This window comes from Ascaphus truei, chromosome 23 (genome assembly GCF_040206685.1).
Source record: "Ascaphus truei isolate aAscTru1 chromosome 23, aAscTru1.hap1, whole genome shotgun sequence".
Taxonomy (NCBI): Eukaryota; Metazoa; Chordata; class Amphibia; order Anura; family Ascaphidae; genus Ascaphus; species Ascaphus truei.
Window position 1 is genome coordinate 551,209 of NC_134505.1, and position 14,004 is coordinate 565,212.

A 14,004-nucleotide genomic window follows, 5' to 3' on the forward strand; every position below is an offset into this window, starting at 1 on the left:
CCACGCTGCGGTGGATTAGCTGCCGCAGGATCTTGATCTCCCGGATGGCGGTGATGGGGAAGCCCTCCTTCTCGTTGTCCAGGCGCACCTTCTTCAGGGCCACGAGCTCACCTGCGAGGACAGCGCTGTTACACACCGGGGGGGGGGGGCCCTGAACCCCATCGTTGCCATACGGGGGGGGGGGGGGGGGATGCAATACACCGCCAAGCAGTGAAAGGGTTAAAGGTGGAATGCATTAAGTTATTTATAACAAATATAAAGTGTACTAATGGCAGTGACATGGTTAAGGGGTCAGTCTCTCCTAGGGGCAAAGTGTACTAATGGCAGTGACAGGGTTAAGGGGTCAGTCCCTCCTAGGGGCAAAGTGTACTAATGGCAGTGACAGGGTTAAGGGGTCAGGCTCTCCTAGGGGCAAAGTGTACTAATGGCAGTGACATGGTTAAGGGGTCAGTCTCTCCTAGGGGCAAAGTGTACTAATGGCAGTGACAGGGTTAAGGGGTCAGTCCCTCCTAGGGGCAAAGTGTACTAATGGCAGTGACAGGATTAAGGGGTCAGTCCCTCCTAGGGGCAAAGTGTACTAATGGCAGTGACAGGGTTAAGGGGTCAGTCCCTCCTAGGGGCAAAGTGCACTAATGGCAGTGACAGGGTTAAGGGGTCAGTCCCTCCTAGGGGCAAAGTGTACTAATGGCAGTGACAGGGTTAAGGGGTCAGTCCCTCCTAGGGGCAAAGTGTACTAATGGCAGTGACATGGTTAAGGGGTCAGTCTCTCCTAGGGGCAAAGTGTACTAATGGCAGTGACAGGGTTAAGGGGTCAGTCTCTCCTATGGGCAAAGTGTACTAATGGCAGTGACATGGTTAAGGGGTCAGTCCCTCCTAGGGGCAAAGTGTACTAATGGCAGTGACAGGGTTAAGGGGTCAGTCCCTCCTAGGGGCAAAGTGTACTAATGGCAGTGACAGGGTTAAGGGGTCAGTCCCTCCTAGGGGCAAAGTGTACTAATGGCAGTGACAGGGTTAAGGGGTCAGTCTCTCCTAGGGGCAAAGTGTACTAATGGCAGTGACATGGTTAAGGGGTCAGTCCCTCCTAGGGGCAAAGTGTACTAATGGCAGTGACAGGGTTAAGGGGTCAGTCCCTCCTAGGGGCAAAGTGTACTAATGGCAGTGACAGGGTTAAGGGGTCAGTCTCTCCTAGGGGCAAAGTGTACTAATGGCAGTGACAGGGTTAAGCGGTCAGTCTGGGAGGTTGATGCCTTGTTAGCGGTTATCGCCTGCAGGCGTTATTAAATCCGTCGTTAAAGTGCGTTTGCAAACACAGGCCGGACGGGGAATCTGATCTCCTCCAGCTGCTCCATTGTGTTCGATACCACAGCGTTCAACAAGAGTTTGCACTGGCAAAGCCCCCTCTTACTGGCTCTGTCACAAGGACAGGGATGGACCAGAATACATAAAACACACAAAGAAAAAGGGAGTGGGCTTTGCTTGTGCAAACTCTTACACCCCACACACACCTTGTGAAACACGTCACTGCCGTTAGTATCCTTTGATGCCAAGAGAGACCGCCCACCGAAGCAGAATAACATCCCGCCGGCGCCCCCGTCTCCGCGCTCCCATCCCCCCATCTCTGCGCTCCCGTCCCCGCGCCCCCGTCCCCGTCCCCGCGCCCCCATCCCCGCGCTCCCATCCCCGCGCTCCCATCCCCGCGCTCCCATCTCCGCGCCCCCATCCCCGCGCCCCCATCCCCGCGCCCCCATCCCCGCCCCCCATCCCCGCGCCCATCCCCGCGCTCCCATCCCCGCGCGGATCGGAACCATTCACCGGAAACGGAAGCTGCCAAGAACAGAGCGCGGATCCGGAGACACCATTGGGGGTGGGGGGGAGTGGGGGGGGGGGGGGTTACCTGTATCCTTGTCCTTGGCTTTGTACACCTGCCCGTACGTCCCCTCTCCGATGATGCCGATGATGTCGAACTTGTCCACGCAGCGTTTGCCCCAGTCCGTCTCCGTTTGCTTTCGCTCGCCATACCGGGGGCAGCAGATTCTGAGGGGGGGGGGGGGGGGGAAGAGAAGGGCGCGTCGCGCGTTTAATTAGCGGACACAACCGATCGCGCCAGGCGCGGAAGACGCCGGGGTTTGGCGCTTATTGGGGCGTTATTCAGGTCTGAACGTTTCGTGGATTTGGGCCGAGTCGCAGCTGATATTTTTGCCTCCGCAGATCTGTATTGTTCATGGTCTCTGCGAGAAGATAAAACGGGGCATTTCCACGGACCGCGTACTGAATCCCTGCACTGCCTGAGCCAGCATGTTTAAGGGGGCTAATGGCAGTGACAGGGTTAAGGGGTCAGTCCCTCCTAGGGGCAAAGTGTACTAATGGCAGTGACAGGGTTAAGGGGCCAGTCCCTCCTAGGAGCAAAGTGTACTAATGGCAGTGACAGGGTTAAGGGGCCAGTCCCTCCTAGGAGCAAAGTGTACTAATGGCAGTGACAGGGTTAAGGGGTCAGTCCCTCCTAGGGGCAAAGTGTGCTAATGGCAGTGACAGGGTTAAGGGGTCAGTCCCTCCTAGGGGCAAAATGTACTAATGGCAGTGACAGGGTTAAGGGGTCAGTCCCTCCTAGGGGCAAAGTGTACTAATGGCAGTGACAGGGTTAAGGGGTCAGTCCCTCCTAGGGGCAAAGTGTACTAATGGCAGTGACAGGGTTAAGGGGTCAGTCCCTCCGAGGGGCAAAGTGTACTAATGGCAGTGACAGGGTTAAGGGGCCCCACAGGGCCCTTGCAGACTAGCCGCCCCCCCCCCCCCCCCCCCCCGCGCGCAGGCGCCGCCTCAGCCACTTACTTTGGTCTTCTCTTTAAAGATTGCTGGGGGGGCGTCCCCCCTTTTGGATCGGGGGAGTCCGGAGGGGAGGGGTCCCCCCCCGGGAGCTCGGGGGGCAGCGGGAGGTCTGTCAGGAGGTGCCGGGGTCGGTGCTCCTTGTTCCTCACAGGTTTGGGAGGGAGGATTTCCATCAGGCTGAGGGGGGGGGAAACAAACACAACGGTCGGGCTTGGCGCAGCGGGCAGAACCTGCGAGCGGCGGCCATTACAGGACGTCCCGGTGCCGGCCGGACAAGGAGAACGCCGGGGCGCTTCCAACGTCGCCGGCGCGTGGGCTGAGAGGCAGCTGGACACGCGTTCTTATGTTTAACGAGCCCCACCCAAAACGCTGTGCGGCCGGGCTAAACGCGCGGGAGGTTCGGGCAGCCGGGGCTGAAAAGAAACTAACACGATAGCTGTACAGACCAGGGGGCGAGCCACGCCTGTCTGCACGGGCCACCAACAGGCCAGGTTTTCAGGATACTCCTGTTTCAGCACAGGCGGCTCAATCAGTGGCTCAGTCGAAGATTGAGCCGCCTGTGCTGAAGCAGGGACTGACTGAGCCACCTGTGCTGAAGCAGGGACTGACTGAGCCACCTGTGCTGAAGCAGGGACTGACTGAGCCACCTGTGCAGAAGCAGGGACTGACTGAGCCACCTGTGCTGAAGCAGGGACTGACTGAGCCACCTGTGCTGAAGCAGGGACTGACTGAGCCACCTGTGCAGAAGCAGGGACTGACTGAGCCACCTGTGCAGAAGCAGGGACTGACTGAGCCACCTGTGCTGAAGCAGGGACTGACTGAGCCACCTGTGCTGAAGCAGGGACTGACTGAGCCACCTGTGCTGAAGCAGGGACTGACTGAGCCACCTGTGTGATAAATATGGTTATTGTGGGAGGCGGAAACAAACATAGAAATGACTCCCTTGGGGCTCCCTTACGTGAACGAGGGCGCCGTCTTACCCCGCGCCGCCCCTATGAACCCCGCCGCGTGCGCGGCCTCACCTGCCCAGGTCGTCCTCTCCCAGAAGCATCGGCGGCAGCGGCAGCGGGGGCAGCGTCGACGTCTTCAGGTGCGGGATGGTGAAGGCGACGGGCGGCTGGGGCCGGGCGGACGAGGGGACGGGGGGCTGAGAGTTCGTCTGCGCGGACGCGGCCGGCGAGTGCCGCGAGGAGGAGAAGAAGGACGACGACGTGGTCAGCGAGGCGGCCACCGTGGTGGGGAGCGGCAGGAACGTCAGCGTGGGGGCGGGCGGCGGGAGGGGAGGGGGCAGCTGAAGCAGGACCGCGGGGGGCGGAGGTAGAGGGGGCGGCGGAGGGGTCGGGGGAGGTGGCGAGCAGGTCGGTAAAGGCGGCGGAGGGGACATTATGGGAGGCAGCGGGGGCGGTGCGTCCTTCTCCGCCGCCGCCGCCGCCTCCTTGGGGGTCGCGACCTCCTCTTTCACGGCCGCCGCCGGCTTGGAGTCTCTCGCCCCCGGCGCTTTCGGCTCCTTGACCGGCAACGGCGGCTTCTTCTCGCCCTCCTCCGCCTTGGCCGCCGGCGCCTTGGGCTCCGCGTTGGCCGCGGCCGCCGGCTCGGGCTCCGGCGCGGCCTTCTCCGGCTTGAGGATTTTCACGGCCTTCCTGGAGTCCGGCGCCGGCTGACCTTTGCCCTCCCCCGCGTCCCTGGAGGAGGGGAGGAGAGCTTGGACGCGGGTCAGGGGGGAGCCCCGGGACTCCCTCGCGGCCGCCGCCGCCCGCTCCCTCTTCTTGCGGCTCAGCTCGGCGCCCAGGCTGGAGGTCGGCGGCAGGCGGCCGGGGGAAATACTGGAATGGCGGCTCCGGGATTGGGACTTCTGCTTCTTGCTGTGGGACGACGAGGACGACTTCTTCCGGGAGTAAATCGGGCTGCGGCTCCGGGACTTGCCGGACTTCCTGGGAGCGGGGGAGAGAACGAGAGGCCGGTGAGATATCGTGCGCTGCGCCAACGCCCCCCCCCCCCCCGCCACGGCTGCCGTGGCTCTCAACTACGGTCTCGCCCGCATCGGGGCGTCATTTCTCTCACCGTCTTTATTGGGTAGAAAATGTGTGGTATTATTTATCCTCAAAACTCAGGTTAGTGGGTTGAAATAAAGAGAGGGATTCGAGGGGAATATAAATAAATATATATATATATATATATATATATATATATATATATATATATATATATATATATATATATGTGCTCAAAGCTGTGACCATGCAGCAAGCTTAAGCCTATAGGGAACCATGTTAAGAATGATTATTGAGGCAAAAAGTGACACTGTGTGCTCATTTGCATGTCATTTCCCAGAATCCCTTGCTGCAGTGGAAGTGCTGTGTGCTGGGTGATAATGGGGAAAGGCGGGGGCTGCAGACCTGCCTAAGACATGCAGATGAGCATACAGCTATATTTGTGTGTATATATATATATATATATATATATATATATATATATATATATATATATATATATATATATATATATATATTCTAGATAATGAGTCGGTGAACCGAGGACACAGAAACATTGTAGATACAAATAATATGAATCGGAGACGGGATTGTTATTATACGTTTGGCAGATATTGAAGGTAAACGTGATATGAGATTTAGGGGGCTGTTGATACGCGCTCGTGCTTCCTACAGTCTCTGGTGTTAGCCGACTCCTTCCTTTGGCTGCGTCTGTGCGTGGAGATATTCCCCGTCCCCACTGAGGGTCCCCCGAGGATTACTCCACAGTCGTAGGAAACAAACCGCGCAGAGCACACTGAGGGGGAATAATATAATAACAGTGACTGCGAATAAGTATTAACTTACATATACGGAATCTGTTATCCTGAGAGTCCGTGCTGCCCCGTCTGTGGGTAGAGGGGAAGCAACGCAGAGCGCGAGACCTGTCTATCCCGCGCGCTGGGATCGAGTAGCGTCACCGCCTTGCTCTGCGTGGCTATGCCCGGGTATGCGCAGTACCGCGCGCTCCGCGTGCGTCTCCCGAGCTCACAGTCTCTCTCTCAAGTCAAGTGGCAATTAGCCGAGCGGCTGACCTGCGCGCAGTGTCCACAGCGCTCTTACACGACATGTCCCGCAGACTAGTCTGCTCCGTCAGGCGGGGACCCTCTACCCACGGACGGGGCCGGCCAGACCGCGCCCCTTAATATCTCACTGGATAACAGATTCATTATATGCAAGTTGATACTTGCATTATAATATTATTCAGCCTCGGCGCGCTGTGCGCGTTTTGTTTTCTAAACGCGATATGCTCACGGGGAGACATGCGCTCACAAGATTAACACGCAATGTTAGATACTGCCACAACAACGGCCATTGGGTCCCGATGCCCTACGAGGCCCCAAAGTACGCAGGGAATCGGGTTTCTGAGCCTCGCTAGACGCTGCGTGACTGTGTTGTGAGATCAGTAAAATGTTCTACACAAAACACCTCTTCACACCTCGGTACCCGGCGATAACGCCCTCAGCAAATACTTACAGCTGCTACCTCTACTTGGATGTAAAATAAAATACTACACAACCAAATCACAAGAGAGCGGGTTAGATCAAATATATAGTCAAGATACACACACACACACACACACACACACACACACACACACACACACACACACACACACACCTCATGTGTATAACATGAATACCTCCATTGTTATTTTTGCCACAAGCCCGGAAGATCTCCAGCAACAGAGCAGAGAAGTCGCCGAAGCGAGTAAGAAAGTGGGACACCGTATGTATCTCAGCGAGACCAAAGTGAAGCTCAACAAGTGTGTGTCACCTCTGCAAGGATCGAAATACATGGAAAGAACTAGAAGTGCAAGACGATGTCTACCTTGGCCAAGTGGCAATGGACGGTGGGGGAAGCTTGTGACTGGAATCACCAGGAGAATGAACGTGGGATGGAGGTGTGTGTGTCACTGTGTGTGTGTGTTACTGTGTGTGTCACTGTGTGTGTGTGTGGGAGACACGAGACAATCTCACAGGGGGAACCTACCCCTGAGCCTCAAGAAGAAAGTATCCGTCCCGTGTATCCTACCCGTGCTCACGTATGGATGTGACCCGTGTATCCTGGCCGTGCTCACGTATGGATGTGACCCGTGTATCCTGCCCGGGCTCACGTATGGATGTGACCCGTGTATCCTGCCCGGGCTCACGTATGGATGTGACCCGTGTATCCTGCCCATGCTCACGTATGGATGTGACCCGCGTATCCTGCCCGTGCTCACGTATGGATGGGACCCGTGTATCCTGCCCGTGCTCACGTATGGATGTGACCCGTGTATCCTGCCCGTGCTCACGTACGGATGTGACCCGCGTATTCTGCCCGTGCTCACGTATGGATGTGACCCGTGTATCCTGCCCGTGCTCACGTACGGATGTGACCCGTGTATTCTGCCCGGGCTCACGTACGGATGGGACCCGCGTATCCTGCCCGGGCTCACGTACGGATGTGACCCGCGTATTCTGCACGTGCTCACGTATGGATGGGACCCGGGTATCCTGCCCGTGCTCACGTACGGATGTGACCCGTGTATCCCGCCCGGGCTCACGTATGGATGGGACCCGGGTATCCTGCCCGTGCTCACGTACGGATGTGACCCGTGTATCCCGCCCGGGCTCACGTATGGATGGGACCCGGGTATCCTGCCCGTGCTCACGTACGGATGGGACCCGCGTATCCTGCCCGTGCTCACGTACGGATGTGACCCGTGTATCCCGCCCGGGCTCACATATGGATGTGACACTTGGACCCTAAATGTGAAGATAATTCAGAAGCTTCAGACAACGCACAGACGTATGGAGAGATGCATGCTGGGTATTACCCGAAGTATGGAGAGATGCATGCTGGGTATTACCCGGAGTATGGAGAGATGCATGCTGGGTATTACCCGAAGAGACAGGAACAAGTATGAATGGGTTAGAAACCAAACAAAAGTCTGTGACATCAGCACACTGGGGAAGAAATAGAAATGGCGATGAACGGACACATACCAAAAAAAATTTAAAAATGACCATCGCTGGACAAAGATGAAACTCAACTGGAATCCAACAGAGATTAAAAGACCAAGACACCGACATAAAGTAGGAAGGGATGAGATCACTGGGGAGGCTTCATCCAGCAGTGGGGTGACACAGAGTGTGTGTTGTGTGTACGTGTGTGTGTGTGTGTGTGTGTGTGTGTGTGTGTGTGTGTGTGTGTGTGTGTGTGTGTGTGTGTGTACACAGACTGTGTGTGTGTGTGTGTGTGTGTGTGTGTGTGTGTGTGTGTGTGTGTGTGTGTGTGTGTGTGTGTGTGTGTGTGTGTGTGTGTGTGTGTGTACACAGACTGTGTGTGTGTGTGTGTGTACACAGACTGTGTGTGTGTGTGTACACAGACTGTGTGTGTGTGTGTACACAGACTGTGTGTGTGTGTGTACACAGACTGTGTGTGTGTGTGTACACAGACTGTGTGTGTTTGTGTACACAGACTGTGTGTGTTTGTGTACACAGACTGTGTGTGTTTGTGTACACAGACTGTGTGTGTTTGTGTGTACACAGACTGTGTGTGTTTGTGTGTACACAGACTGTGTGTGTTTGTGTGTACACAGACTGTGTGTGTTTGTGTGTACACAGACTGTGTGTGTTTGTGTGTACACAGACTGTGTGTGTTTGTGTGTACACAGACTGTGTGTGTTTGTGTGTACACAGACTGTGTGTTTGTGTGTACACAGACTGTGTGTGTTTGTGTGTACACAGACTGTGTGTGTTTGTGTGTACACAGACTGTGTGTGTTTGTGTGTACACAGACTGTGTGTGTTTGTGTGTACACAGACTGTGTGTGTGTGTGTGTATGTGTACAGAGTGTGTGTGTGTACGTGTACAATGTGTGTACGTGCATGTGCGTAGTGTGTGTACACAGTGTATGTGTGTGTGTGTATATACAGTGTGCATGTAGTGTGCGCGCGTGTACGTAAAGTGTGTGTGTGTGTACCCAGTGCACGTGACCAGCAGTGTGTCAGTAATGTGTTCAATATGCCGACCTCTTCCCTGTGTTCTCCCAGGTTCCCGGGTAACTGGATATCAAACAGATTAGCGGCAGGACGGGTTCATTAAAACACACACAGACACACACAGACACACACAGACACACACAGACACAGACAGACACAGACAGACACAGACAGACAGACACACACAGACACACACACACACACAGACAGACAGACAGACAGACACACAGACAGACAGACACACACACACAGACAGACACACACACACAGACAGACACACACACACAGACAGACACACACACACAGACAGACACACACACACAGACAGACACACACACACAGACACACACAGACACACACAAAGGGGGGGGCATCGTGTGGCCAAGCGCTTTCACACTCATTCCAACTGCAAGCAGCTCGGCCACGCGAAGACGCCACGCGAAGACGCCACGCGAAGACCCCCCCCCTCCTCCCGACCACCACACGCAGCCCCGGAAGTTACTTCACTCCCTCCGTTCAAGCAGCACGCCGGGTACAAAGCGCACACGCGGGTAACAACCGGCCACGCCGGGTACAAAGCGCACACGCGGGTAACAACCGGCCACGCCGGGTATAAAGCGCACACGCGGGTAACAACCGGCCACGCCGGGAATAAAGCGCACACGCGGGTAACAACCGGCCACGCCGGGTACAAAGCGCACACGCGGGTAACAACCGGCCACGCCGGGTACAAAGCGCACACGCGGGTAACAACCGGCCACAACGGGCCACACCGCGCCCTGCCCACACCACATCCAGCCACCTGCACAGCAATCCGCCTGTGTCCCGCCCCCACGTCCCAACCCCGCCACCTGCACCGCGTCCTGCCCCCACCGGCCACACCGCGTCCTGCCCCGCCGGCCACACCGCACCCTGCCCCCGCCGGCCACACCGCGCCCTGCCCCCGCCGGCCACACCGCGCCCTGCCCCCGCCAGCCACACCGCGCCCTGCCCCCGCCAGCCACACCGCGCCCTGCCCCCGCCAGCCACACCGCGCCCTGCCCCCGCCAGCCACACCGCGCCCTGCCCCCGCCAGCCACACCGCGCCCTGCCCCCGCCAGTCACACCGCGCCCTGCCCCCGCCAGCCACACCGCGCCCTGCCCCCGCCAGCCACACCGCGCCCTGCCCCCGCCAGCCACACCGCGCCCTGCCCCCGCCAGCCACACCGCGCCCTGCCCCCGCCAGCCACACCGCGCCCTGCCCCCGCCAGCCACACCGCGCCCTGCCCCCGCCAGCCACACCGCGCCCTGCCCCCGCCAGCCACACCGCGCCCTGCCCCCGCCAGCCACACCGCGCCCTGCCCCCGCCAGCCACACCGCGCCCTGCCCCCGCCAGCCACACCGCGTCCTGCCCCCTGCACAGCAACCCGCCGCCTGTGTCCTGCCCCCACGTCCCAACCCCGCCGGCCACACCGCCTCCTGCCCCCGCCGGCCACACCGCCTCCTGCCCCCGCCGGCCACACCGCCTCCTGCCCCCGCCGGCCACACCGCGTCCTGCCCCCGCCGGCCACACCGCGTCCTGCCCCCGCCGGCCACACCGCGTCCTGCCCCCGCCGGCCACACCGCGTCCTGCCCCCGCCGGCCACACCGCGTCCTGCCCCCGCCGGCCACACCGCGTCCTGCCCCCGCCGGCCACACCGCGTCCTGCCCCCGCCGGCCACACCGCGTCCTGCCCCTGCGTCACACCGTCTGCACCACATCCCGCCGCCCTGTCACGTCCCAGCCCGTCCCCCACCCGGCGCGTCCCACCCCCACCACGCTCCGCCCCCGTGTCCCACCGTCTGCACCACGTTCCGCCGCCGCGTCCCGCCCCACAACGGCCGCCGCTTCCCACCCTCACCGCATCCCAACCCCGCCGGCCACACCGCGTTCCGCCCCCACCCGCAACACCGCGTACTTCCACCGCAACCCCAATTAGACCGTTAGCTCTTCAGGGCAGGAACTCATCGTGCATGGCACACACACGCACACGGCACGCACACACGCACACGGCACGTATTGGGAGTGGGCTCCCAGGGGGCAAAAGCACAGATCACCCGTGTAATAAAACAATGAGTAATCCACCCTCCCACCCCCCTGGGGACCAGCGGCGTACGCCGAATGTTACAGGCACGGCCCACGCCATCTCCCCATAATCTCATCTACACGGAGGAGAGGCGCCGACGCTCAAAAGTCACGGGGAGTCGGAAACCGGGCCTCAACCAGGCTCCTCCCACCCACCCCCCCCACCCCCAACGTGGAAAGCGTCCGGCGCCCGCCAATTACCGCGGCGATCCGAGCAGATATTCATCATCGCTAACGACCCCGCGCGGCCCCCGGCTCATATTTACCCCTTCCTCTCGCCTTCGCCGGCAAGGCGGTCGGTCGCACCCCGAAGGGGGCTGCGCGAGACCCCCTCTCCGGTGTGCGACCCGCGCCGAGAGCAGTAGCGCGGGGCATTACAGCGGCACAGAGTGGGGTGGGTGTGGGGGGGGGGGGGGGAAGGGTGCGAGGAGACCACATACTCACCTTGGGACGGGGCTCCGGCTGTCCGACCGCTTGGCTGTAAACGGGCTGCTGGACCTCCGCCGGGCGTACGGGCTGGGCGACCGCCCGCTGTACGAGCCGCTCCCCCGCTCGTAGCTGGACGAGCGCCGCCGGTACGGGCTGTCCGAGTGCTGCCGGCGGCCGTACGGGCTGGGGGAGCGGGCGTTGCTCTGGTAGGCCGCCGGCTCCTTGTAGCTGGGGCTGTCCGCGCCCCGCTTGTAGGCCTCGGCGTAGCCGCCCTCGTAGTCCTGGCCGCCCGAGGCCTCGGATTGGCTGTCGTCCTGCTTGGGGCTGCCGGCGTACTTCCGGTGCGCGCTCCGCGCTTTCCTCTTGGGGCTGTCGGAGGTCTTGTAGCGCTTGGACGAATCCCGCTTGCGGTGACTCTTGCTCCGGTCCTTGTGCCCGGACTTCAGCTCCCGTTCCCTCCGGGACTTCTCCCGGTGCAGCTTGGACGCCCGCAGCTCCTTGTTGGCGCTCTTGGAAGAGCGCCCGTGCTCCTCCTGCTCCTCCGCGCCCTTTTTGGACGGCCCGGAAGCCCGGTCCTTGGCGGGGGGCGCTTTGCCGGCCGGCGCCTCTTGGTTTTTCTCCGGCTTCCGGGCCTTCTCCGCCTGCTTGGTCCTGGCGGCGTCCCGGTCTTTCTTGTGCAGGCGGTGCCGGGGCCGCTTCTCGCTCCTCTCGTCGTGATCCCGCCTCTCCGGCTTGGCCGGGACATCGTCCGAGAACGTGTCCGATTCGGAGCTGATGTCGTCGTACTCCACCAGTGGCTTTAGGGTGCTGAGGGTCAGCGTGGCCGGAGTGGCCAGGTGCTTGGACTTGTGCCGCTTGTGTTTGATGCCGAGCCGCTGACGGTCTCGGATGGTGGAGCCGCCGCCGCTGCTTTGCGGCATGGTAGACGCCGTCCCTCCGCTATCTTTCTTGTTCCCATGCCGCTCTGGGTTTGGCATTCCTCTGCTGATCAGGGAAGGAAGGTCGGGGGGGGGGGGGGGAAGGGGGTGGGACCCCACAAAGGATCGGCGACGCCTTCCTAACCGAAATGATAAACCGCGCTCGCCCCTTCTTTCCGCTCTACCCAAGCGCCTTCCTCATTCACGAAGGTGTAGGTCCTCTGGCTTCCACATAGAGGGGGCGCTCAGCCAGCCTTGAGGTAGGCGAACGCAGAGTCGGCGCGACACAGGAGATGCCCTCCCTCCATATAACACCCAGTCCCGTCCACAGCCCTCGTTCGGACGCCACTTCTCTTCCTCAGGAGGGGGGGGGGTGTTGTTACAGGGTATTGCCCCGGTATTGTTACGGGCTCTCTTTAAGGCGGTGCCCTTTCTTGTGGATGCGGGGTACCTTCTGGGCACAGGCGCGCGTTACTGGTGCGTCCTGAGGGGGTGGCACGCGTCCACTCTGGGGGTCACATTGGCACCCTCCCCCCCTTCACTTCCCCCAGTCTGATCTTAATACCAGGAAGGGGGGGGGGGAGTTCAGTCTGCCCCCACACTGAATGTGAGGCCTGCACGTTTCTGGGGGGGCGGGGTCTCCTCTTGCAAGTTATGGGGGGCGTCGGGTGTCCTCTCCCCACAGGTAGGTATTTGGAGGGTCTCCTCTCGGCCAGGTATATTGGGGGCACTCCCCACAGGTAGGTCAGTTTTGGGGGTCTCCCCACAGGTAGGTATATTGGGGGTCTCCTCTCCACAAGTAGATATTTGGGGGTTTCCTCCCCTCAGGTAGGTATATGGGGGTCTCTTCTCCCCTCAGGTGGGTATATGGGGTCGCTTCTCCCCTCAGGCAGGTGTATGGGGGTCTCCTCCCCACAGATAGGTATATGGGGGTCTCCTCTCCCCTCAGGCAGGTATATGGGGGGTCTCTTCTCCTCAGGTAGGTATATTGGGGTCTCTCTCCTCATGTAGCCGGGCAGTGCGTGTGTAGGGGGTCTCCTGCCCTCTGGTTGCAGGGTGTGGGGAGGGTGGTAGGCCGCACAGTCTCGGCTTTTCCTGCCCCTCGGCCTCGGGGAACTTTTCCCCCTTCAAGGGCTCCGGCACCGCGAGAACAAGGTGGGGGGGGGGGGTGAGGGAAGCAGCTCTCGCGGGATTTGGGCGGGAAAGGCCCGCGAGAAAACGGCCGGCCTGGCGTTCTCACAGGGAGAGAGCGGCCCTCCTCCTACTCCGGCGTTCTCGCGAGATCTCGGCGCTACCTCAGGCAAAGCGGCTTCTCGCGAGATCTCGGCGCTCCCTCAGACGAGCAGTCTCATCGTGGGAACGATCGCGAGATCTTTGCGTTTCCTACAGACAGAGGGCGGGCGGGCAGGCAGGTGGGGGGGGGGTCATCCAAGTCTCGCGAGATCTGGCATCACCGCAGACACCGGGGGACGTCCAAGTGTCGCGAGAACTGTACATATCGCTTTTTTTTAACACCACATGCAATAGTCTCGCGAGATTTCTTTTTTCTTGTTTTTTTTCGATGTCAATAAACTTTATTGAATAATAATATATTTTTATACATACATACATACATACATACATACATACATACATACATACATATATATATATATATATATATATATATATATATATATGCCGGCTGTGCATTGGATTCTATATATATATATAT

At 59.5% G+C, this 14,004-nt stretch overlaps 1 protein-coding gene across 1 annotated transcript in view; it reads right to left on the bottom strand.

Moving 5' to 3' along the window:
- The window catches only part of CDK12 (cyclin dependent kinase 12), a 48,715-nt gene extending 35,128 nt beyond the window's left edge, over nt 1-13,587 (bottom strand). The window contains 5 exon segments of the mRNA XM_075580148.1: nt 1-111; nt 1,895-2,034; nt 2,827-3,000; nt 3,846-4,754; nt 11,389-13,587. The exon segment at nt 1-111 is cut by the window's left edge and continues 60 nt beyond it. Coding sequence (XP_075436263.1) covers nt 1-111; nt 1,895-2,034; nt 2,827-3,000; nt 3,846-4,754; nt 11,389-12,350 — 2,296 coding nt within the window. The 5' untranslated portion in view covers nt 12,351-13,587.
- Nucleotides 13,588-14,004: the final 417 nt, after the last annotated feature.